General features: G+C 32.6%; 1 protein-coding gene across 4 annotated transcripts in view; it reads left to right on the top strand.

Annotated features, from left to right (window-relative positions):
- Tent2 (terminal nucleotidyltransferase 2) overlaps positions 1-23432 on the top strand; it is a 58175-nt gene extending 34743 nt beyond the window's left edge. For 3 of the 4 annotated variants that reach the window (XM_074077221.1, XM_074077220.1, XM_020157326.2), the window contains exons 11-15: positions 6499-6542; positions 13232-13368; positions 18538-18629; positions 20383-20462; positions 21980-23432. In XM_074077221.1, the coding sequence (XP_073933322.1) occupies positions 6499-6542; positions 13232-13368; positions 18538-18629; positions 20383-20462; positions 21980-22054 (428 nt within the window). In that variant the 3' untranslated portion in view covers positions 22055-23432. Of the gene's footprint in view, positions 1-6498; positions 6543-13231; positions 13369-17058; positions 17162-18537; positions 18630-20382; positions 20463-21979 lie in introns of those variants that run through there. The other variant, XR_012449131.1, reaches the window with a different exon arrangement.
- Positions 23433-24061: the final 629 nt, after the last annotated feature.

The following is a 24061-nucleotide window of genomic DNA, read 5'->3' as shown; positions in this document are numbered from 1 at the left end:
TACTGTTAATTCCAAATTTTTGTACAATGAATTACTGTAATGGGTATGTTACTCTTCCCACCCCCCTGGAAAAACTTGGTCTTAAAGAGTGTCCTTACCTTTTTTTTTTTAAACATGTGTATTACTAGACTTTCAGACTTCAAGGGACAGTTAAAAAAAATCTTTAAAATTTTTATTTTGTTATGTTAAAGACAGAACCAAAAGTCTGCTGACTAAAAAATGGTGCATATTAAAAAATTAGTCTCCTGGAAGTAGATGGATAAAATCTCAGAATAATGGAAAGGCCATCCCAAAACAGAATAATTGTAACTCCTTCCCCACCTCTGACACACACATTTTTCAGTTTATTCTTGCACCATTATTTCATGTTTATCTCTCTATTGGAGCAGACCTAGAGTTCTTAAGGATCTCTTGGTTTTACCTTCAGGCATATCTCTATGCTACCTTTGCTGAAATAGGGTGCCATTGATTGACAAAAGTGTGTATGTCAATGTTCTTAGTTTTCAATGGATGTCAACTTTTTATTTCCTTAGTCTTCAAAGCATATAGTATGTTCTTAGCATGAATTCACCATTTTAGATTCTTGACAGAGAATATGACCTTAAACTGTCTGTCCTTGTTTTTTTGTCAATTACTGGCTAGAAATATAGTTCTGTGGTAGAGCACTTGCCTAGCATGTACTAGCCCTGGGTTCCGTACCCAGCAACACCACAATTTTATCAAGGGCTCTTTATGGAAGGTTGAATTTGTTGTTCATATTCTACTACGCTTGTAGATGTTTTATACTATATGTTAAATAGACAGTATATTTTCTTTTGAAAAATGGAACCAAATGAATTTTTTTTCAGTTGAGAGGCTGAAAATAGCTTAAATTTGCCAAAGTTTTTATGAATGAGTCATCAGAAATGTTTGATAATCTTCATTGTTAAAATGTCTCAAGCTAGCTGGGTGACTCACTTCTGTCATCCTAGCTACTTGGGAGGTTGAGATAGGGAGTATGGAGGTTCAAGGCCAGCCCAGGCAAATAATTCACAAGACCCCTCATATCCAAAATAACTAGAGCAAAATGGACTAGAGGAGTTGCTTAAGTGGCAAAGCCCATTTCTACACACACAAAAAAAGTTTGAAGCTCGTCATAGTATACGTATTTTTATTGCTGATCAGTCTTGGATATACATTGGTTTGATGATTGATTTGCCCCTTTATAAAATGATTTGAGATTATAAAATTGCCCCTTTATAAAATTGATTTGAGATGTGATGCTGGCTGCTTTAGAAACTACTTCATATATCATTAATCATCTTGTGTTCAATTTTACAATTTTCTATTATAAAATTTTTTTATTAGGATGCGTTCATTATACGGGAGGGGATTCATAGTGACGATTTTGGTTAGGTTTATATTGTACCTTGGTTAGATCACCCTCTATCCTCTCTCCTCCTCAACCCCCTCCCTGCTGCACTTAAAGCAATTGCAAGAGGTTTCTTTGTTCTATTTCGTGTAAGTATATGAAGTCCATCAACTATATACCCTCACCTTAATTTCTTTCCTTTACCCTCCCCTTCCCTCTAGTACCCTCCCACACACTATACCTATTTTACAGTCCTGTCTTTCGTTATTAATATTTAAGTTGATGTTCAAAGGAGTTTCTTTATGTATCCCTGATGTTGGTATACTTTATTTTGGTCCATTCACACCCTGCTGTTTACTCTCCCTTACCTCCTTCCTCCCACCCCCTCTTTTTCAGCAGCTTGCAGTACACATCCTTATATCCTGTACCTTCACAAATGTTGTATTTTATAATATTACTGATGCTCTATCATTCTCTTTTCCTTTCCTTCTTTCTCTGAGTTCCATACAGTAATTCCATTATTACTAACATGTTCTGCATATGAGGTTGCATATGATAATGCTTATTTTTGTTTATATGTTTATCTTTTGGATCTATCGTCCATTTATGCAAGAAAAGATTTGGCCTTTGTCTTTCTGAGCCCGACTTACTTCTCTTAACATGATGTCCTCCAACTTTATCCATTTACCTTCAAACCATGTCGTTATTCTTTATGGCTGAGTAAAACTCCATTGTGTATCTATACCACATTTTCTTGATCCATTCAGTTGTAGGGCATCTGTGTTGTTTCCATAGCTTGGCTATTGTGAATAGTGCTGCGATGAACATCAGTGTACAGGTGTCTCTCTATTGTATCCTGACTTACGTTCCTTTGAGTATATGCCCAGGAGTGGTATCACTAGATCATATGACAGTTCTATTTTTAGCCTTTTGGGGACTCTCCATAATGCTTTCCATAGTGGGTGCACTAATTTGCATTCCCACCAACAGTGTATTAGGGTTTCTGTTTTGCTGTATCCTCGCAAGCATTTGTTGTTGTTGTTTCCCTTGAATTATGGTCATTCTAATTGGGGTGAGGTGAAATCTGAGTGTAGTTTGATTTGCATCTCTTTGCTAACCAGAGAAGTTGAACATTTTTTTTATGTATTTACTAACTATTTGTATCTCTCCTTTGAGAATTCCCTGTTTAATTTTTGTGCCCATTTCTTCATTGGGATGTTGATTTTTTTGGGAGGTTGAGTTTTTTTGAGTTCCCTGTAGATTCTGGATATTAGTCCCTTATTAGATGAATAGCTGACAAAGATTTTCTCTCATTCTGTGGCCTGTCTTTTGAGTCTTATTTTGAATTTAAGTGACCTGTTTGCTTAGGTATTGCAGTTCACTTTTATTAAAAATCGAAAGTATTTCTTTATTTGTGTATATATATATATATATATATATATATATATATATATACACACACACACACACACACACACACATATATTACATATATATGCATACACACACACACACACACAAAATATAAGGTACACTATACCAAATAGTCACATACCACCACCCAGTGTCTACTATAGTTTAATTTTAGCCATGATTTAAAAATTACATTTGACTAAAGCATTTAACCTTCATTAACATCTGTAATCTGTGCCCTGTTCCTCCATTTTCACTGGTTACATTAACATTTTTAATTTTAATTTTCTTTAGAAAAATGTACTTTAATCATAGTTACCTTAAGATGGTTTTTAAGCAAATGGAAATTTAAACAAAAAAAGTAGTATTTTACCAATGTAATGAAATGTTAAAATTTGGTTTTGATTTTGTTAAACATTTTATTTTTGGTAAAGTGCTCGATTTTTGTAGTTTGTGATGGCACGATCATCAGTCATTCCTAAGTTTGTCTTGCAGAACATTAGCTCCTAGAGCTAATGTATAACTCTATACTGGCAAATTTAAGCTACTTTTCTATCAAAGGAATTAGAGTGATTGAGATAGGTATTTGCTTTCTTGGTAGTTATCACCCTAACACAAAGGAAAATGGCACACAAGGAACTACAAGGTATATTAAGCAGTAGTTTTTGGGAAATCGGTCAAGTTATGGTACCTCTCTGGCCTTCGTGTAACATGAGTAATTAGATAAAATAACTTACAAGTTTTGTTTAACTCACTAAGTGTGTTTAATATCTTTTCTGCCACAAACAGAGAAAGGATCCTCCATGTATAGAAAGGGTGGAAAGACTAAAGCATTTTCTACAATATAGTTTAGTAGTCTATTATTATAAATGACATATATTTGAAAAAATGACTGATGAAAGCATGAGAGCAAAAAAAGAAACATCGAGAAGAGATTTTTAAAGATAAAGTCTGTGGGTGTGGCTCAAGTGGTAGAGTGCTTGTCTAGCGAGTGGTTAGGCCCTGAGTTCAAATCCTAGCACTGCAAAAAATTTAAAAAAAAAAAGATATTCTAAGAGTTAATGAAAAAGGTAAAATTATAAATTGGTTAAAAATAATAAGAACAGACCTATCAGGAAGCCATTTTTAAATTATTCTTACATTTATATAACTAATGGTTGCTTAGTGTTATTGAAGATCTTCTGTTTTAATAGACAAATTTCTAATAAATTAGTGTGGAAAGTTTATGGGTTTAAGTCTGTGGGAAGTCTGAACAGCAGGCAGAAGTAAAATCTTGCATCTTAGATATATACTCAAGATACTACCTATTTTTAATGCTTCACTCCTCACTTTATTGTTTCTTCGCCCTTCATATCATAAGCTACAAGCAATCAAATCAATCTTTCACCATTGTACACCCTCACCTATAAACAATTTGAGCAAGGAGCAGCAGGGGTGGGAATTGGCTATAACAAGTTAGTCAACAGAAGTTCAAGGTTCCAGCTAGCAATATCAAACTGGTACTTAAAATCTGGAGATAACTGTCCAAACTGTGGAGGAGCTTTTTTTTTTCATTTTTCTTTTCTTTTTTTTTTTTTTCATTTTTCTTTTATTATTCATATGTGCATACAAGGCTTGGTTTATTTCTCCCCCCTGCCCCCACCCCCTCCCTTACCACCCACTCCATCCCCTCCCGCTCCCCCCCTCAATACCCAGCAGAAACTATTTTGCCCTTAAGATACTACCTATTGGTCGTATATTGAAATAATGAACTTTTGCTTTGTTTTTGCTTAGTTTGCTCTTGAGAAAGAAATTCAAAAGATTGAATCTATAGTCCAAAATTTTGAAGTAAAAATAGATGATACAGGTAGATTTTTTTTCAGTTTAAGTTGCTTTGAAATATGATAAACACTTTAAAAACTTCTATACTCTTTGAGGCTACTATCCAGATAGTGTTAATAAATAACTGCCATAGTACACTTATTGCTTCTTTAATGACTTGCTTAATCTTAAAGAACAGAAGGCAAGGAAATTGCTGAATGATACTCTTGCTTCCAAAAGCTTCTAAATTGCTTAGTTTCAAAGGCTCTTTTGTCCAGTGGCTGCTGTTTGTTTTTCTCTTATCATTCTAAACACGGTTCTAGAATATGATAAAAATTCTTTATTTGGACTCTCTGTATTCATCCATTGTTTTATCAGTATTTCAATGTATGGATATTTAATTGGAAGGAATTCAGATTTTTAAGTAAATAATTTCTGGTAAGATTTTCCAATTTTATTTCTATATTATGAAATTTATTAGAAAGCCATTAAAAATGTTAAACAAATATAGAGATGTTTAGAATTAAAGTGACTAGGGCTTGAGTTTACTTGGTGGGTCTTCTAGAACTTTGATTATTTGAATGCTTCTGTAGGGGAGAATACATACATATATTCATATTTATGCATATGTATCCCTATATATACATATATACCTATCTCCTTCTTAGGAATGATTTTGGTAAGTAATGAATGAGTTTTTTCCTCCTTATAGTCCCATATATTGTGTACATTCATATTATCACAATTTTATTCTAATTTTCAACTTTGGAATAAAGCATCCTACTCTGTATTATAGGGTAGAAATTTATATTGTTATAATTATAGTTGTAGGCCATGTAAGTTGGTCAGAATGGTTAATTACATGTACATTAATGTATTGCAGAGGTTGTCTTTAAAAATTTTTGCTAAGTAACAAAATTTAATATTCTTTGCTACTGAGTTTATTTAATTCTATATAATGTATTCCCAGTTCCTAAATACAAAGCTTATCCTAGAATAGTATATTTGGTCTTGAATATTAAAGACTCAAGACATATTTTATAATTATATATATATATTACAGTATGTCATTATATATATATATTTTACAATTGTAGTTGTATTTTACTATTATTATGTAGTGACTATCAGGCATATTACCTGCTATATTTACATTATAATAATGTGAAATTACTGTTCATGCATTTATGAGATTAGATTTGCTTGAAAATACTTAGTGGTGAGGATGATTTAAAAAAGAATATGGAGGTAACATGAGCATAATGATTTCCCTTGTGTGAAATGTTATTTACTTATAGCAGAACTGTGTAAACCTCCTGATTTAGATTTTTAACTTTGCTGAAGCATTCTTTTAAAAAATGTATTATGGAATTGAAGATATTTTTTTCAGTAGATCAGGTTTTTAGTAGATCAGTTTCTTGGAAACATCTGAGTTTTGAAATTGTTAATGGAAATTGCATAATGAAAGGGCATTTATAGAAATGATGTTCTTTCATGATGTAGTATCATCAGACTTTACTCTTTTCATTAGATACTTTGATAGCTACATTCATCTTAGAAATGTCCATCCAATATCTCTAGAACAATTCTTGTCTTGTTTATTTTGTGTGTGTGCTTGTGTGTGTGTGTGTTGTGTGTATGTGTCTGATGTTGGATCAAATAACTTTTCTCCCTTTATTAATGGCCTTTTATTCTGAAACCCTATAAAAACCATTGATTTACATAGTGTAGTACATAGTTTTTTAACAAAACATTACAATGTCAACTTAAAAATATTTAAAATTTTTAAGGGTCAGATTTCCCAGAATATTTGAAAATTGTTGAATTTTAGCATAAACCCTTGTAGTCTCATACTTGGGGTGTAGTTAACAAATTATTGCATTGTAAAATGAATCATGTGAATCACAGAAGCTTTAAACTTTTTCTTTTTATAGCCCTACCTGAACCCATCCTTCCATCCCTCCAAAAAATTTACCCAGTAAGTGTTTCTTATAAATTACTATAATACATATTATGTCAAGTGTATATAGAATTATATACGCCATATAAATGTGAATATAAAAGTAATAAGGCTAAGTACATGATGACATTTTCTATATAGATTGAAGCATTTGTACGAGAACATTTAAATATTTCATATACTTTTCCAGAAAACTGGTACTTTATTTGGTTATTGGCAGACAATCTGGTCAGTTATGTAAATGGTGGAATTTTTTTGCATGGTATGCATGATTTTAGGGATTAAATGTATTCAGTTTGTCAAGACCCATTTAGCTTTATTCCAATTTTCTTTGTACTATTTTAAAATACAGTATTACAGCATTTGTTTAGTTAGTAACTCAGAAATTTTTCGGCCTAGTATATTTATCCTTGGAAAAATGGGAAAAAAATTAAGAGATTGAATAATTGGATAATCTTTTAACTTTCATTTGATCTTGTTAAATAATACACCAAAAAAGGTAACAGTACAGTGTTCTTACCTGTATAATATTAATAATCCTGCTGGAATTAATTGGAAATATTTAAAAAAATGAAATATCAAAAAAAATTGAGTATGTAATCAAGTTTCAATTTAGAGAAACCTAGTAATGTAATGTAAATATTTGTAATCTATATGCACCCTTTTGTTTCTTTTCCAGTTTTCTTGTATTCTTTTTTCCAGAATTCTGTTTCTTTGTTTTATAGTGCTACCATTTGTTTTCCTCCACAGACATCCTTGTGCCCGGTTTTCTTTGGAAATAACATTAAGCTATTTGTTTGGACGTTTGACCAACCTTGTGAAACCACATAATATTTACCTGTTTCATACATCTAGTTTTATACATACATATTTGTGACTGCATACGTTTTATACATAGAAGAAGAGCTATTTTCTAAACTTACATAGTCTGTGGTCATAGTACAAAGGCGAATATACTCTCCAGCTTGTATGGTCAGTTTTCAAAGAACTTATTTTATTATATCACACAAAATACAAATATACTTGACATGTAACATCAGTTAAATACAATTTAATCTCTGAGAACTGATATTCTTGTTTTGAACATTACTTATTGTAATTCATACATGCAAGGTATTATATATTAAAAGTTCACTGTAATAATAGGGTCTGTAGTTATATAGCTACTGTGGTGTCTTCAAGTTTCTAGTGGATTATCTACTGTAAGAAAACCTTCTAGAATCCTACTCTCTTCTTCCTTTTTAAAACAAAATTGTGCTATTGTGAAGAAATATTAGAAGGAGTTTCTAACAAGTTAGAAATCAGTCTTTATGCTCTTAAACATTGAAAAAATGAAAAGTCAGCAAGTACAGAAATAAAAATTACTTTTTGACCTTATTTCTGATTATTTTCCTCTTTTCATAAAGTATTCTTTAGCTCATACTGAAAGGTCTAAGATAATGGTTGTGTATTTAGTATTTCATTTTATTGTCCCAACTATATGTTTCTTTAAGACCTAGGTTTCATTGTAAAAAGAACAACATAATATGTTTCAGCATACAAAGGATCTAATAGTTAAACTTACAAGACACTCTTAGCTGGTTGGGATGGTGCTTACCCATGATCCCAGCACTTGGGAGGCTGAGGCAGAAGGATCATGAGTTAAAGGCTGTCTGGGCTGCATAATGATACACTGTCTCAAAAAAAAACTGGGGTTAAAAAAAGACTCTCTTGTTGTGTATTAAGTTTTTTTTCCCTGTGGAAATCTCACTTGAAACTCTGGTATATGAAATCTTTTTTACTGATATAAGATACTAGGGAAATACCACTTTATTATACTGTGCACAGGGACAGAGTTGTTGCTTTTGTAGTAAGAAAACCATCTGGTTCTTACTAATACATTCCAGTTTGAACATCTCCATTTTCAGTACTGTGTTTCATTTTTGTAATAGCTAACTTTGTTCTCATGATAGAGCCCTGACTTTTATTCACATTCACTACCTCTGATCCTATACTTTCCATCCCTGTTTTGCTACTAATCCTATTTCTGTATCTGTGGTGGGGAAGTAATTTTGTTAGCCCAGCTCTAAGGCCTTAAAAAATACCTGTTGTACTGGGTGTGTTGGTACATGCTTGTCATCCCAGCACTTGAGAGGCAGCAGCAGGAGGATTGGGAGTTCCAGCCAGCCTGGACTACGTAGCAAGACCCTGTCTCAAAAACATAATGAAACAAACAAAAACCAGCATCACCACCACCAACAAAGCGAATTACAAGACCTGCTAGATTGGGTTGTCCTAATTTGAATTCAAGTGTGGTTATATTGACATCTTAAATATTTAAACTTTTTTTTTAACTGTAAATTGATGTTTACATGAATAAGGACTTCCTACTACCCTGTATACAAGATTCTTTTGTTTTATATGAAACCTGTAAACTGCTTAATAGAGCACTTTCTCAGTGGTCCTTCTGATGGAACAAACAAATCAGCTCATTTCTTATTCCTAATAATAACCATCATTTACTTAGTGTATGAAATACTACATACAATTTCTTTAATTTTGAGCAAATGAACTTGTAAGATACTATCCCCATTTTAGGGATGAAGAAAGGTTATTTGATCCAAGCCATATCACCACAAATAGTGGATCCCAAACCTGGTATTTACTAGGCAAAGGCAAAACTATCATTTCACTGAATATCTGTTGTTCATTACTTTTTACATATATTAGATTATTCCTCTGTAGACATTTTTCTTTAAGAAAAGCAAATATGCCAAAATTTGAATTTATATTAATGAGAATTATTTAAAATTTTACAGGAACAAAAAAAGTTTGTTAGTTTACAAAGAGAAAATGTTCCTATTATTGGGGCTTTTTTGTTTTGCTTTTTTGAGGCAGGATCTTGCAATGTAGCTCAGGGTGGCCTTGAACTTACTATGTAGCCCTAGGTTGGCCTCAAACTCCTGATCTTCTGGCCTCAGCCTCCTGAGTATACCATCACCACCCATGGCGCTTTCTGTTTTATTTTGTTTGTTTGTTTGTTTTATTTCCAGTGGTGCTAGGGCCTAATCTCAGGGCCTCCCATATGCCAGACAAGAAACACTGTTCCACTGAGCTACTCCCCTAGCCCAGGATAAAATAATTTAAAATATGTATTTTTAGAATTGGTATATTTGTGACTGGGGGTGTGGCTCAGTGGTAGAGTGATTGCCTAGAATGCAGAAGGCCATGTGTTCACACCTAAACACTTAAAAAAAAACCCCAAAAAAAGACATGTTTCAATTCACTTGAGATACTGAATGTACAAGTAAGGGATGAAAGACTGTAAACATCATTATCTCCAAGAGCTGTATTATTAGTATAGGAATATTAATTCTTACTGACTTAAAAAACGAACATAAGTGATAAAATATACCAAGCTTACTCTCAAAAGTACTTAATTGTCCAAATTTCAGACTGAAGTTAAATTAAGATAAGCCTCAGAAAAGTAATGGAACCAGGTGCCAGTGGCTCATGCCTATAATCCTAACTACTTGGGAGGCTGAGATTTGAGTTTGGGAGGATCACAGTTCAAGGCCAGCCCAGGCAAATAGTTTACAAGACCCCATCTTCAAAATAACCAGAGCAAAATGGACTGGAGGTGTGGCTCAAGCAGGAGAGCATCTGCTTTGTGAGTACAAAGTCCTGAGTTCAAACCCCAGTCCCACCAAAAAAAGAAAGGAAAGAGAAAAAACTGATGGAATATAAGGATTTTCCTCCATTGTTAATAGGCAATTATATGGGGGGGGGGGAAGTGTTTTTTTTTTTAAAAGATGTTTTTCAAGGGATAACCTTTAAATTTATTTTAAAATTTTTTTCTCATTTATTCATATATGCATACATTGTTTGGGCCATTTCTCCCCTTAACTTTCTTTTAACTTGGCATTGGTTGAAGAAAAATGGAGATTATATATTATCAAAAATGTCAACATTTATGTATTGCTTGAAAAGTGCTTTCTGGACTTTGTAGATTACTGCATATTTGGTGATTCTAAGCTCAAAATAAGGTATTATCCTAAAAATGCAATAAAGAAGCCTTCCTTTTATTTAAGAAAAACAAGTCAGGCATGGTGGCAGATGCCTGTAATACCAGCACTTGGGAGGTAGAGGCAGCAGGATCTTGAGTTCAAGGCCACCCTGGGCTACTTAGACCCTGCCTCAACAATTTAAATAAATAAATAAATAATCAAGTGGCAGTAAATATTATTAATCCAAAAAAATCTATTAGCTTCAAGAAGCATGTTATCAGCTGAATTGGTTTTCCATTGACTTAGGTTGTAACTTTAAGGTTGCTTTTTTCCCTTTGTTTTTGTATGCTTTCTAATATATTAAGTTCTGTATTCCCTTTGGATAGCCAGAGTAACGCATAACTATAGCCAAGGAGCTTCTTTTAAATTCTTTGTTTGAAATCTTTCTTAAAGCAGAGTCTTCCGAAATGTAAATAATTGCCCAAAACAGGATTTCTTAATAATAGATGGAATTAGCATTTATTTGTAGCTTCTTTTAGGTGTATCCTGATGTTTCTCTTTTTAAGTTTGGGTTTCTCCTTCAGTAAACATGACATGACTCTTTTTGTATAGGAATGAAAAAAGAACTCTTAATCTAAGACAAGTCTAGACAAATTGTTGGCTTAAGGTCATTCACCCATTTAATAGAGTAGATCCCACAGCTCTTCAGTTTTACTCTTTTGATTGCTGGTCTTTTCCTTTAAATTATTGTACAAAATAAAAATGTTAAAGGAAATTCAGACAGTTTTAAACTTCAAATAAGAAAATGACAGTTCTATTTTAGCCTCATTTCCTAAATTGAATTTTTATTGTGCTGGGTGCTTGGAATCAAAATTAGTAAAACACTTTCAAAAGGTATTTAGAAATCTTTAAAAAAAAAAAAAACAACACTTTCAGAGTAGCAGCATTAAACAGGGACCTACTTTTCTTTTTTTTCTTTTCAATTGACACATTAATTGTGTATATCAAATTTCATATCATTTGACCTACATTGTACCTTTTATTTTGACAGAAAATAATAATAAAGTTTTACAATCTGAAATATTGTTGCCCTAAGTCCAGTTTTACACCTAGCAAGTAAGAGACAGGGAAGGGTTATGGGCTTCTTCCTTCTACCTTTACTTTTTTTTGTAAATTGAGGCTCCTGATCTTAGCCTAGACAACTGAAATCTCCACCTGAGTGTAATAATATAATAACTCTAGCTTTTGGAAATATAAAGCTAGTTTCCAAGTTTAGAAGTACCAATTTTTCAATTATGATTGAAATAGAATTTTTCTTCTAAGAGAAAGGTAATCACTTCTTTGATAGTTGAATATTATTGATAGAATTATACGTAATGGAGCAAGGAAGTGAATATTTTTATTTTTTTGCTCTTTCATTTTTATTGATGTGTGTTTTGAGGATACCAAACCTCAAATAGAAATAGAAATATCTATTTCTCACTGTGGATGGCAGTGGAGAAATACAGAAAAAACTTTTTTTTTTTTTGGTGGTACTCAGGTTTTACAGTTAGGGCTTCATGCTTGCAAGGTAAGTGCTCTACCATTTGAGCCATACCCCTAGCCTTTTGTTCTTTAGTATTTTGGGGATAGGGTCTCACATTTTTTGCTTGGGCCAGCCTGGACTGTCAGCCTCTTGCATGACTAGGATGACAGATATGTATCATTGTGCCCAGCTTATTGGTTGAAATGGGGTCTCACTAACTTTTTGCCTAGATTGGCTTCGAACTGTGATCCTCCTGATCTCTACCTCATGAGTAACTTATGATTACAGGCATGGGCTACCACATCCAGCCTTAGAAAACCATTTTTTTGGTGCAGTATGCAAATTCCTTTAGAAAGATTGTTTTCCAATTTTGGATATACACAAGCATCTCTATATCCATTTAGTACATTTCAGATCCAGAACTTGCTGCTCATATAGAAAGATCAGATATGAAAATGAGTGACATATCATAGGACAAAAAAAAAGAAAGTACCCATTAGTAATCTTTCTAGTAGAGGCTGAGTTTGGCCTGAATCATAAGCAGTTACATCCTCCTTTATAAATACTATTGTAAAAGTTTGCTAATTCTATTTCTTTGTGTGTGTGCTTTCTTTTTTCCTGCCTCTTGTCTTTTCAAGTTCAACTCATGTTGAGCATCTTTCTGTTCCCATTAAAATACAAGATACAAAAGCAGAATAAAACAAAAATTTAAAAATCTTAAAAGTCAATAGTACTGCTATTCACATATTGAAGCAACTTTTGTGGCCTTTGAGAGGAGTGTTAAGTGACAGAAAATGCTGTTACCTTGTGCTTGATATAGCCTTTCTTCATAAAGTACATCTGTTCCTTGTAGAAGTAATTAAAAGATCCATTTTTGAATGTATGAATAATATCTATATATTACTGGGTAGAATCATGGTATGTATAATACTATTTTATTTATGTGTTAGACATACTTTGCTACCATAGAGATGGTAATTGAATGATATACCCAAGCCAAAGATTAGAATATCTTAGTTTTTCAGGTACCTTTTGGCTTATTCCAGGTAACTGGTGAAATCTTTGATGGAAGAAAAATCAAATTTCCAAACTGCCAACACAAAGAAAGTTTCTTTTGTCTTCAGAGAACGTAGGTCAGGATTTGTAATTTTTTAGTGTGTGTTTTAAATAGCTTTCCATTTTTTCATTTTTAACAGGAGTCTTTTAGTCCTGCTATACAGCTACACCTTGTACATCAAGCTCCATGTAATGTTCCTCCTTACCTCTCAAAGAATGAATCAAGTCTTGGGGACCTCTTACTGGGCTTTCTTAAATATTATGCTACAGAATTTGAGTAAGTAAAGGTTTACATTGTGCTTATTCATTTATATATAAGTGAATGCTACAAATTTGGTCAGAAGCTGTGTTTGTCAATTGCAGTGGTATAAACTTCTTCAAAAAAGTGTAGTTTATAAAATTAATACCTAACAATTAATTATTAAAAACTAAATCAATTTCATGTTCCCGGGTAATATAAAAATTATAGTTTAATAAGCCCAGTTTTAGTTGATTTCATTTGTTGATCCCATTTTATGTTCATAGGTCTCATTCTCTAGTAGGGCCTTGGTGGACCCTCTGTTTATTTCTTTGTAGGTACTTTGAGGTTCAAGACATCTATTTTCTAGGAACTTAAAATTTGTAGTAAAATATATAACTAAGACAAACTTATACTATCCTATTAATGCTTTGTATCTGAATAAGTAGTTGTGTTAGAATGATATACAAGTCAAGAAACACTTCTTTTCCTCCTTTTTTGTTTGGAGGACAGTGTGTAAATATGAAATCAAGAGTACAATCAGGCTAGACAGAACTCATACTTCTGGGAGTTCTGAGTCTGGATAGAGTGGGGCTAGGGGTTGTTTGCATCTTTTCTCATCTACCTGGAAAAGTTTGAAGGAAGTAGAGAGAGGACTTAGAAATTGTAAAGTTAGAGAAGGGTATGATGACCTTAGGATACCATTTTGAAGCAGTTTGGAGAGTAGAATAGGAGTAGTAATAAATTGCTACTAATTAGGTGGGGAAAATGCTTCTAAGTGTACATACTACCTGATTCAATTTGCATATTTTACCAGTGAGGCATAGAGAGAAATGAAGTAACTTTCTAAGATTCTCATAGCTAGTAAGGGTAGTAGTTCAGGTAGTTTGCCAGAGAGTTCATACTTAGCTATGATAGTTACTGCAATGTTGATATTGTCTTTTCTGCTGTGATGCAGAAAAGAAACGTGGCTCATGAGATAATTTGAAATAGAGAGCATGAAAGAAGAAGTGTTACTCAGTTCTTCAAAGTAAAGCTTATAACAGACCGTCTGTGTCTGTTTTATTTGTAGCTGAGTCCTCAGTACCTAGCCCAGTGCCATATAGGGGTGCTTGGAAAGTGAGATCACAGATATGACTCAAAGGTCCTTAAAATGGCTTTAAAGGGTACTGGCCTAGGTTAAGAGAAGGAGTCAGAAAGGTACTGAAGAAAGGTAGTTCAATAAGAATGAAGTTAAAATAATCCAGATTAAAAATCATCAGGATCTGAACGTTAAGTCCAGGCAGTGAGGATTAAAAAGAAGACTTCATTTAGGAAAGATTTACTACTCTATGAAACATAAAGAGACTGTTATTGCAGAGTTATTTTTTTAAGACATTACAATAGCAACAGCTAATGTTTAGTGAGTGGTTATCTAGTGTCCTGTATATGAATACTATACAGGATTGCCGTGTTTGCCGTGTATTTCATTTAATCCTTTATAATAATCCTGTCAAGTTTATGGAATTGTGTACATGAAATGTACCCACAGCAATACATCTAAATAGTGGGACAGCTGGGATTCAAATTTTGGTCTGACTTCAAATGCATATTCTTAATTCTTAGATTGTATTAACATCATTTATTGTGTTGTATAAGTTAGGCATCGGGGTATGTTTAAAGGGAAAGAATTCACAAATGAAAGATACTCTTCCATGTGTAGTTACATGATACAACTACCTTGAAAATGAACCACTTTGTTGAACAGAAACAGGATAAGATAGTAGATGTGTCTTTTTTTGTGTAAGTTTGTTATTAATAGGAACTAGCTTGCTAGGATACTGATGCTTGGAAAGGGATCTTAAGACTTTTTCATACAGTACTTTACTAAGCGCATTGTTATTTTATACAAGATATTTTCAATAATTAAACTGTAGGGTGCTCAGCAAGAACATAGTAATAGTAATGAATTAGGTGCCATGTAAAAGAATTCTGGCAGCTGTTAAAAATAATTGTAAGGGTCTGGGAGCATAGCTCAAATGGTAAAGTGCTTGCATAGCAAGTACAAGGCCCTGGTCCTCAGAACCACCAATTAAAAAAAAAAAAAGGTAAGAATTTCTTCTGAACTTTAAGGTACTCAATTAAAAAATTCCATTTGAAAGACAAAGAATTAAGTATCTGTGAAGGGATGCTTGAATATATGGTATAAATGTTGCAGAAGTTTTATATGACCATTTAAAATTTTTGAATTTTAGCAAGGTGTGGTGGTACACATCTGTAGTCTCAGCTGCTTTGGAGACTGAGGAAGAAGATTGATTGAGCCTAGGAGTTCAGGGCCAGCTTGGGCAATACAGCCAGATCCCATCTCTTTAAATAAATAAATAAGTAAAAATTACTGGCTTTTCTTAACTATACCTTTTTTTTTTTTCCCGGCACTGGAGTTTGAACTCAGGGCCTAGTATTTGATAGGCAGGTGTTCTGCCATTTGAGCCACTCTGTCAGCCCTCTTTTTTGTGATGGGTATTTTTAAGAAAAGGTCTTGCATACTATTTGCTGAGGCTGGCTTTGAACCTCAGATCCTTCTGATCTCTGCCTACTGAGTATTTAGGATTATAGGCATGAGTCACTGGCATCTGAAACTTACTCACATTTTACTGCTGAAAAGCCTTAAAATGAAGATGGGCTTCTAGAATTGTGCCTGGGAACAGTAAAGTGATAAAATAGGGAAAAAGAATCATATGGCCTAGGGGTTCTAGAAAGCATAGTGTAATCTTTTTTATTTTAGATTCTTAATTATTAAGTGACAATAGCAGGTTTTCACATAGCAAACAATAGATTAATATGATAAATGGCTTCGTTTATGGCTTATGTGTTTTAAACAATGAAATATTTAAGGAAAGCATTTCTAAGTTAACACAAATTAACATTTAAATTTAACTATAAGAATAGATAAGTTATGCATCATGTTTTGATAATTTTAAATATTTAATAATTTAGACATAAGCTTTTTGACTATGCAGTAGATTCAATCAGTGTAAATGGTAGTGATTCAAAATGTTTTTCTCTTTGATGTACTCCAAATGCCAATAGTAATTTAAATAACTGCATTACTTGGGTTGTAGGTTGAAGCTTAAATGATACCTAGTTAGAGATAATCAATAAAATGAATAACATGTGACATACAGCTGTTTCTGTGACCTAGTTTAGAATCAAATAGTAGCATATAATATGAATTCAGGATTGGATTTAATGAAAATATAGTGGTGAGTTGCTTCCTTTAAGGGAATAGAAATTGTAATCTTAACATCAGAATATAGTATTTTAATATTATTGTTTTCTTCTGCTGTACTGGGAATCAAACCCAGAATCTCATGCATACCAGGCAAGCACCCTACCACTTAAGCAGTGCCCCCAGCTCTTTTTTGTTTGTCTTTGTATTTTGTTTTTGAGTTAGGGTCTCACTAACATTGCCTGGTCTGGTTTCAAACGTGCGATCTTCTTGCCTCTGCCTCCCAAGTAACTGGGATTACAGGTATGCAACACAATGCCTGGCTAATCTATACCTTTAAAAGTTATTGTTTACAATTTTAATGCTGCAAATTCAATTGTCCTGTAAGCTGATGCTAGAAATAGTCTCAGGAAAAAAATTTATTTTATTAGTAAAATTTGTTTGCATAGTATAATATTTTAACCTTTTTTGGTTCAGGTATGTGGTTTTATAACCCTTTCCCTTACATTGTTGTTTTAAAGAAAATTTTGGAAACATTTGGAGCAATAGAGCAGAGTCTTCTTTTTCTGTTTGGAACTCATACTTATGGAACTGCAGTACATGAGGGATCAAAAACATTTTATGGTAACCAATAAGCAATATTAAGTATATCCATTTGACAACCCACTTATTTTTAAAATGTATAAACCTTGATATATACAAGAACATGTATATTTAAAGGACTTAAAGCTCTCTTTGTAATATATTTCTGCACTAATCTTTTTTTTTGCAGTGCTAGAGGGAGATCAAACCCAGGCTTGATCATGCTAGGCGAGCAGTTTACCACAAAGCTGTACCCCCAGCCCTTGGTTTTTTCAGATATTGTTTCACTGTGTAGCCCACAGTGAATGAATTCTTCATCCTCCTGCCTTTGTGCTGGGATGACAGGTATATGCCACCAGGCCTGATCCACACTGCTCTTGATTGAAATAAAATATAAAATCATACTTGCAAGGTGTTGCTGGGTGCTTTTCAGTGATCAAGCTTCACAACACACAACATTCTTCTTAGGTATTTAATATAGAAATTCACATTTCCAGAAACAAATTCTATGTTGGACCTATGATCATATTCTTAAAGATTTCCTGACACATAGAAAAAGATCCCAAGCCATAGTCTGACTCTGCTTGCTGAAATGGTAGAGAAAGTTAAATACTGCTAAAAAAAAAGATTTTATCCAGTCTTTAGATTTGTTTTCTTGTATATAAGCTGATGATTGGTCATATGTTTTGGATTATTCCTTGAAGAAAAGAAAATACTTGTGATAACTGTTAGAAATGTTAAAAAAAAAAAGTGGAAAGTTAGTGTATACTTAAGATCATAATTTACCTCCAGGTATGCTGATAAAATTGTTTTACTTCAACAAAGTTTTACTGTTGACATCTGATATATAGCAATAATAATATGTTTTCATGGAATATTAATTTTGTTTTCCTAAAACAGAATGTACTTGCTTCTATTAGAAAATTAAATAATTTTCTCCCAAGTCATAGAAATAAAAGATATGCCTGAACAAAAATATTTAATGGTAACCAGAAAATGACATAAGAGTACCTCACAACAAATGAAAAAATGTTCTTACTTACTTGCACATTTAAAATTTTTCTGTACTACTTCATTTATTTAGGAAACATATATTGAATATGAATATTGAATATGAATATTGTTCACCTAAATAATTAGGTGAACAGAGAAAAAAGATACAAATATCTCAGTGTCTATGAGCTTTTATTCTACTGTGGAAGGCACACAATAAACTATAATATAGTAAATAGTAAGTTTAAATAAATAAGCAAGTTGTTAGAAGTTGTAGAGAAAAATCATGGAGGAGGGAACTGGAGATTGGGGACTGAGGTTTGAGGCAAGTTTCGGTATCAGATAGGCCTTACTACTGATAAAATAAAAGAGAAATTATTTAAAACAATTGATGAGATTAATATCTTTTTTTTTTTTAATTATAGCTGGAACAGTCAAATGATTTCAGTTCGTGAAGCCAAAGCCATTCCAAGACCTGATGGAATTGAATGGAGAAATAAATACATCTGTGTAGAAGGTAGTTTTCCCATGATTACTTTGTTTACCATCCACTTATCATCATGGTTCTGAGAGAATTACTTACTTAATTTCAGTTTATATCTTAGTTTAAAGTAATACATTTATGTTCTAAAGTGATTAACAAGTCTTTCAGTTTTAAATTTTTCATTAACAAGCACTCAAAATTCTTTTGTTGTGAGAAATAATGAATGTGAATCTTTGAAGTTGGTAAGATCTAAGCAGTCTATTCCTTGCTCATATTTGTGGTTGAAACAGTCTCATGATTTACAGATGGAAGAAAATACAATCTTTTCATGATCATTCTTATATTGAAATGAAATGATTTATTTTGTGTTCTTTTACATTGAAAATATTGTTACTTAATGTGAGCTAGATTTTTATGAATTTGATTTTACTTTAAAATTAAATGATCTGAAGATAATTCTGTTCTGTAAACATAATTTACATGTAATTGAATATTTCCTTGAGACATTTTCTTTGAACCAGTGGGAAAGTGATTTTGAAGGGCAAATTGAGAACTCTTGCCTAGCATTTGCTAGGCCCTGTGTTTGTAGGCCCTAGCACTACAAAAAAAACTAAACAAACAAAAAATTATTCTCATAGATGCCAAGTTGAAGACCTTTGTAAATCTTGAGGAGGTAAAAAAGAATAGAGTTGAGAATCAGCATTTCTAGAAAACATCAGATTTGGCCTATTTTAGTCTTGGATTATATGCAACATCCTAAGAGTTTGTGAATATGAATTTAATCTGGTTTGGTGTTTGGCTTACTAATAAATTGCAAATTGTACAGTGAGCATGTTATTTTAGTTACTTACATTCTTTTGACCTTTTGCTTACATTATTTCAGTCATCCCACTTCATGCTTAATGATTTTACAGTTATCCTCATCCTCTTAGTGTTATCTTCAGTTTCCTTGCCATCTTCTGTCTCTGTGTATGAACTCTTCTATCTTATCTTCTGGGTGAAGGGTGAATAGGGTGAGGGTATGGACACGAAAGATGGATTTGTTAGAGACAAACACATAAAAACTGGTTATTCTGTTTTTTTCTTCTTTCTTTACCAAATTTCTCATAGGATTTACTATTCTCACTGTCTTTCTAAACCATCCACTATTCTCACTGTATGTCTCTCTAAACCATCACTGTAACTCTCTGCACTGTCTTCCATATTCTCCAGTGTTGGACCTTTACTTTCAAAGGTTATTGACCTTTTTCATGCTGGACAAAATCAGCTTTTAAATTAATATTAAGTTTTAAGTTACCCTTCTGTGACATTTGACATTGAGCTCCTCTCTTGCTTTATTCTTTTTGATAACTTTGTATTCTTTAACTTATTTTTATTTCTTAAGGGTAGGTCCTGACCTGTAATTCTTCAGAAATCTTATCCACTTATGATTTAGATTTTTATATCCATGCTGATGTCTTTCATCTTTAGTCATTTCTTTCATTTGGATTCTATCTACCTTAGATTGTTCATAGTTATATTAAAGTTGTCTATATATGTAAATCTAGTAAAGGCATTAGGCTAAATCATATGAAATAACTGTTTTTGTGGGCCAAAAATTACTACATACTGACAGTGTCATTATAGTTGAACCTAATCTAAAAAATGTTCTTGGAATGGGGATGTAGCTCATTAGTAGAGTGCTAGCCTCATGTGTGTGATGCTCTGGGTTTGATCCCTAATGCTGCAAAAAGAGAGAAAGAAAGTCATTGTAATAATTTCTTCACATGTACCTTCAACCTTGCAGAACCTTTTGATGGAACAAATACAGCCAGAGCTGTGCATGAAAAGCAGAAATTTGACATGATCAAGGATCAATTTTTAAAGGTAAATAGTGCATCAGATTAATTCTAGAAACATTAGTGGACTAGTATGCTTTAAAAATGAAACAACACATGCATATATAATAGTATAAAATAGTCCTGATTTCTAAGCTATAAAGCCATTAATGTAACAGAATAGGGAACTTACTGGGTTTTTTTTAACATATACTTTCCTCCAGAAAGAGCTAGCTCTGTTTTTTATTTACATGCCTTTCACTTTTGTGGAAATAAACATTTTTATAGGAAGCTTATTAAACTCCCAAAATGACTGAATAACATCTAATGGACATTTTTTCCTTCCTTAAAATATCAAGGAATTCATTAGAACCTTAGAAGGAAGCTGATGTCTAATCCATGTCCTTTTCCCCTTTGCTTACCCTACCATCACAAGGAAGTAGAGTAACATTTTTATTTTGAAAAGTTAAAATTATGTTTGTGTGTCTGTGCACATTATGAATTTATTTATCAGTGGTCTTGCTAGATGAAGTCTCCATCTTCAGTGATTTCCCCAGTACAGTGTGGAAATGGAGTTGATAGAAATGTGTACTGTGAGATCTTAGAGGGACAGCTTCATAGAAGAAAAAGATCAGAAGATCATTTTAGAAGCTTAACTTTTCCTTATTTAGAGATACAAATGGGCTTTATTTTAATAATTAAAAATACAAGCATTAGGGGCTGGAGGTATAACTTAAGTGATAAGAGTGCCTGCCTAGTAAGCATAAAGACCTGAATTGATAAATAAATAAAACCCAGTAACTGTCAGAAGGGGGGGAAAAAACTAAAAATGCAACTATTATTTTACAAGCTATTTTTCAAATTAGGCCCTCTCAATTTGACAACCAGAATAGAAAATTGTTTTTCTTACTGTTCTTATTGATGGGTGAGCTTTCACTTAGAATTATTTTATCTGTAAAAGTAATACTTTTAGTCAGTTGAACAACTAATGTAAGAATAAATTACAAAGTAGAGCCAGATTTTTAGCCTTTGAAAAAAATTTCATTTTTTTTCCCCCTTATAAACTCTATTCACTATTCTTTTTCAGGGACATACATAAAGTTCTTTATTTTACGTTTACTCTTACCTTCAAAAGTATTGTTTTTAATTGAAAAAACTAGTAAAGACACAAAAAGTTAATGAAATGACTGATGTAATCCTTCCTTACCCTATCAAATCCAAAGGTTTTGTTTTAATTACTTTGTTATTTTAGATGAAGTCATTCAATCTGTAAATAAATGTTACTATTGTTAATTTTAGATTTTTGGACTACTGGTATGTCAGTAGTCCAAATTAATGAATTGGAGCCACACAAATATAAAATTTTAAAGTAATACTTTCCTTTCTGATGACAAAAACAATACTTGGGCAGTGTTAAAAACTTGGGAAATAGAAATACAAAGAGGAAAAAAAGTCATCCAGAAATTTCCCACCTATAGAGAACCACTGTTAACAGTCTTTTAAAGTCTCAATCTTTTGTTCTGCATTTATCTTATGTTTTAAGAATGATTTTTCTTTTTCTCCCAGTCATGGCACAGATTGAAAAACAAAAGAGATTTGAACAGTGTACTACCTTTAAGAGCTGCTATCCAGAAAAGATAACTCGCCTCCTATTTCTTAAATTCTTCAAGAAATAAAGAACAGTAGTTACATCATAATGCATCTTGTTTACCTCCATCATGTTTTTTTTTAATTGTTCTTGTTTTCATGTTTTATTTTTAAAAGGACATACTTATATAAAGATTGCATATTTTATTATGACATTTCCTAATAAAATTCTTTGATTTAAAAATGTATTTTTGAAAATGTTTACATTGATGATTAGTAATATTATGGCATGAATTTTCAGGCAATCAGATAAAATATATTTTGGGAAATTACCTGAACAAATAAAAGGTTTTTGATATAACTCCAGTTAATTTTACCACATGTTAATACTGAAGAGCCGTGTGAAATTTTGAAAAGGCTCTAATTCATACATGCTTCCAGTATAACCTACAGTAGATAGTTCATTGCCTAAGTCTGTTCTAGTAAAGTGAAGGTTCAAGTCAGTTATACAGTTACTTGAAGCAAAATGAAATCTTTTATTTCAGTGAAATCACTGTGGAGTCATGAAATACTGGACAGTTGCCTTAAGTCTTCACTTGACTCCTGGGACAGACTGGGGCTTTGGGTGTGTCTGTATTAGCATTTCATTAGTACTTCACATGCTTTTGATGTACTCTTGAGATTGCTTTAGATTGTGTTGAAACAACAATGTGTTTTGCACTGTGGTAATGTGCACACTAACTCTTTCAGCAGTTAGTGACTTGTTAATGGATTGTTTTAAAGACCCTGTCTTAGACATTTGGAAAACATGATGTCTTCTGTGCTTTGTGATAGCTTAGTGCAGTGTGCACATTTTTTTTCTTTGCTTCCGTTTTCCTACTTTTATTTTCCATGTGACAGGAAGCAACAGAAACTGAAACATCAAAGTTAAGATTATATCCTATTTTTAGAATCAGATTTCTTTCTGTGCACAATTATAGGATTGTAATCTAAACTGGAATTTTTAAGCAGTAAGCCACTACAAAATGTTTTGATAATACATAAATAAAGTTATTATAAATAAAAACAATGTTTATAAAAATATCTTTTTTAGTATTTCTTTCACATGAAAAGTAGTGGTGGCTGCTGAAAAAGCTATTGTTTGTTAAGGTGGCTTTGCATTTATGTAAATATTTGTAAATTGGTCAGTGCCTGTAAATTTAAATATAAAAAGTAATCTTGAAAACAGTTTTAACTTTTTCAAAAGGACTGCTAGTAACTTCTTTTAGATCTACTGTAGTACAGTTTGTAACTAATGTATTTTTTGCAGACCAATTCAAAACCTACAATTTCCACCTTTGACTTATAAAAGGTGCATATTTTCATTTTCTTTAAGTTTAAATTTTTGTATGATGTCAAGTGGAATAAAATTTATATATGGAAATTGTTGGGATGGTTGTTTTCTGTGTGTTTGCTTTTGTAATCAGATTAGAGCTGTAGTTATTTAGAACTGATCTGAATCCAGTTGTTGTACTTGATTGTTTATATTAGTACAGAGGATCTTGGAATTAAGTTCCTCTGTGGTTAAGCCAGTCAACCACATCAATGCCTTATTGCTCTGGCATTATTAGGAATGAAGCTTTCTACATAGGTGAATAATTAGATTACTGATGCAGTTTGGGCTTTTTGTTTTTTTATCAGAATTCTTTTTCTTGAAAATTTTATAAAATTTATTATACATTTTACAACTACTCTTTATCAAAATGTACTGAGTATAGTTAATATTCCAGTGATAACTTGGTTTTTATCATAATAGTAGTCATAGTACCATTTGGTAAAACTGTGCAGTTCTCAGGGATGGGGTGAGTGAAAATGGAGTTTTGGACCCAAGGCCCAAACTCCTGGGATTCACATGCCAGGTCCATGCGCTGGTCCCTAAACACCAAATAAATAGGCATGGTGAAGGGCAAAGAAAGGATATTTATTACACGACTTGGGACATGCCATGGGAAGAGGCAGAGTAAGCACTAAGCCCATCTTCTGCCATTGTCAGAGTACAGATATGAGCTATAGCTTTAAGTA

Source organism: Castor canadensis, chromosome 6 (genome assembly GCF_047511655.1).
Source record: "Castor canadensis chromosome 6, mCasCan1.hap1v2, whole genome shotgun sequence".
Lineage (NCBI taxonomy): Eukaryota > Metazoa > Chordata > Mammalia > Rodentia > Castoridae > Castor > Castor canadensis.
The sequence above is the reverse complement of the archived record's forward strand: the minus strand, read 5'-3'. Positions and strand labels throughout refer to the sequence as shown.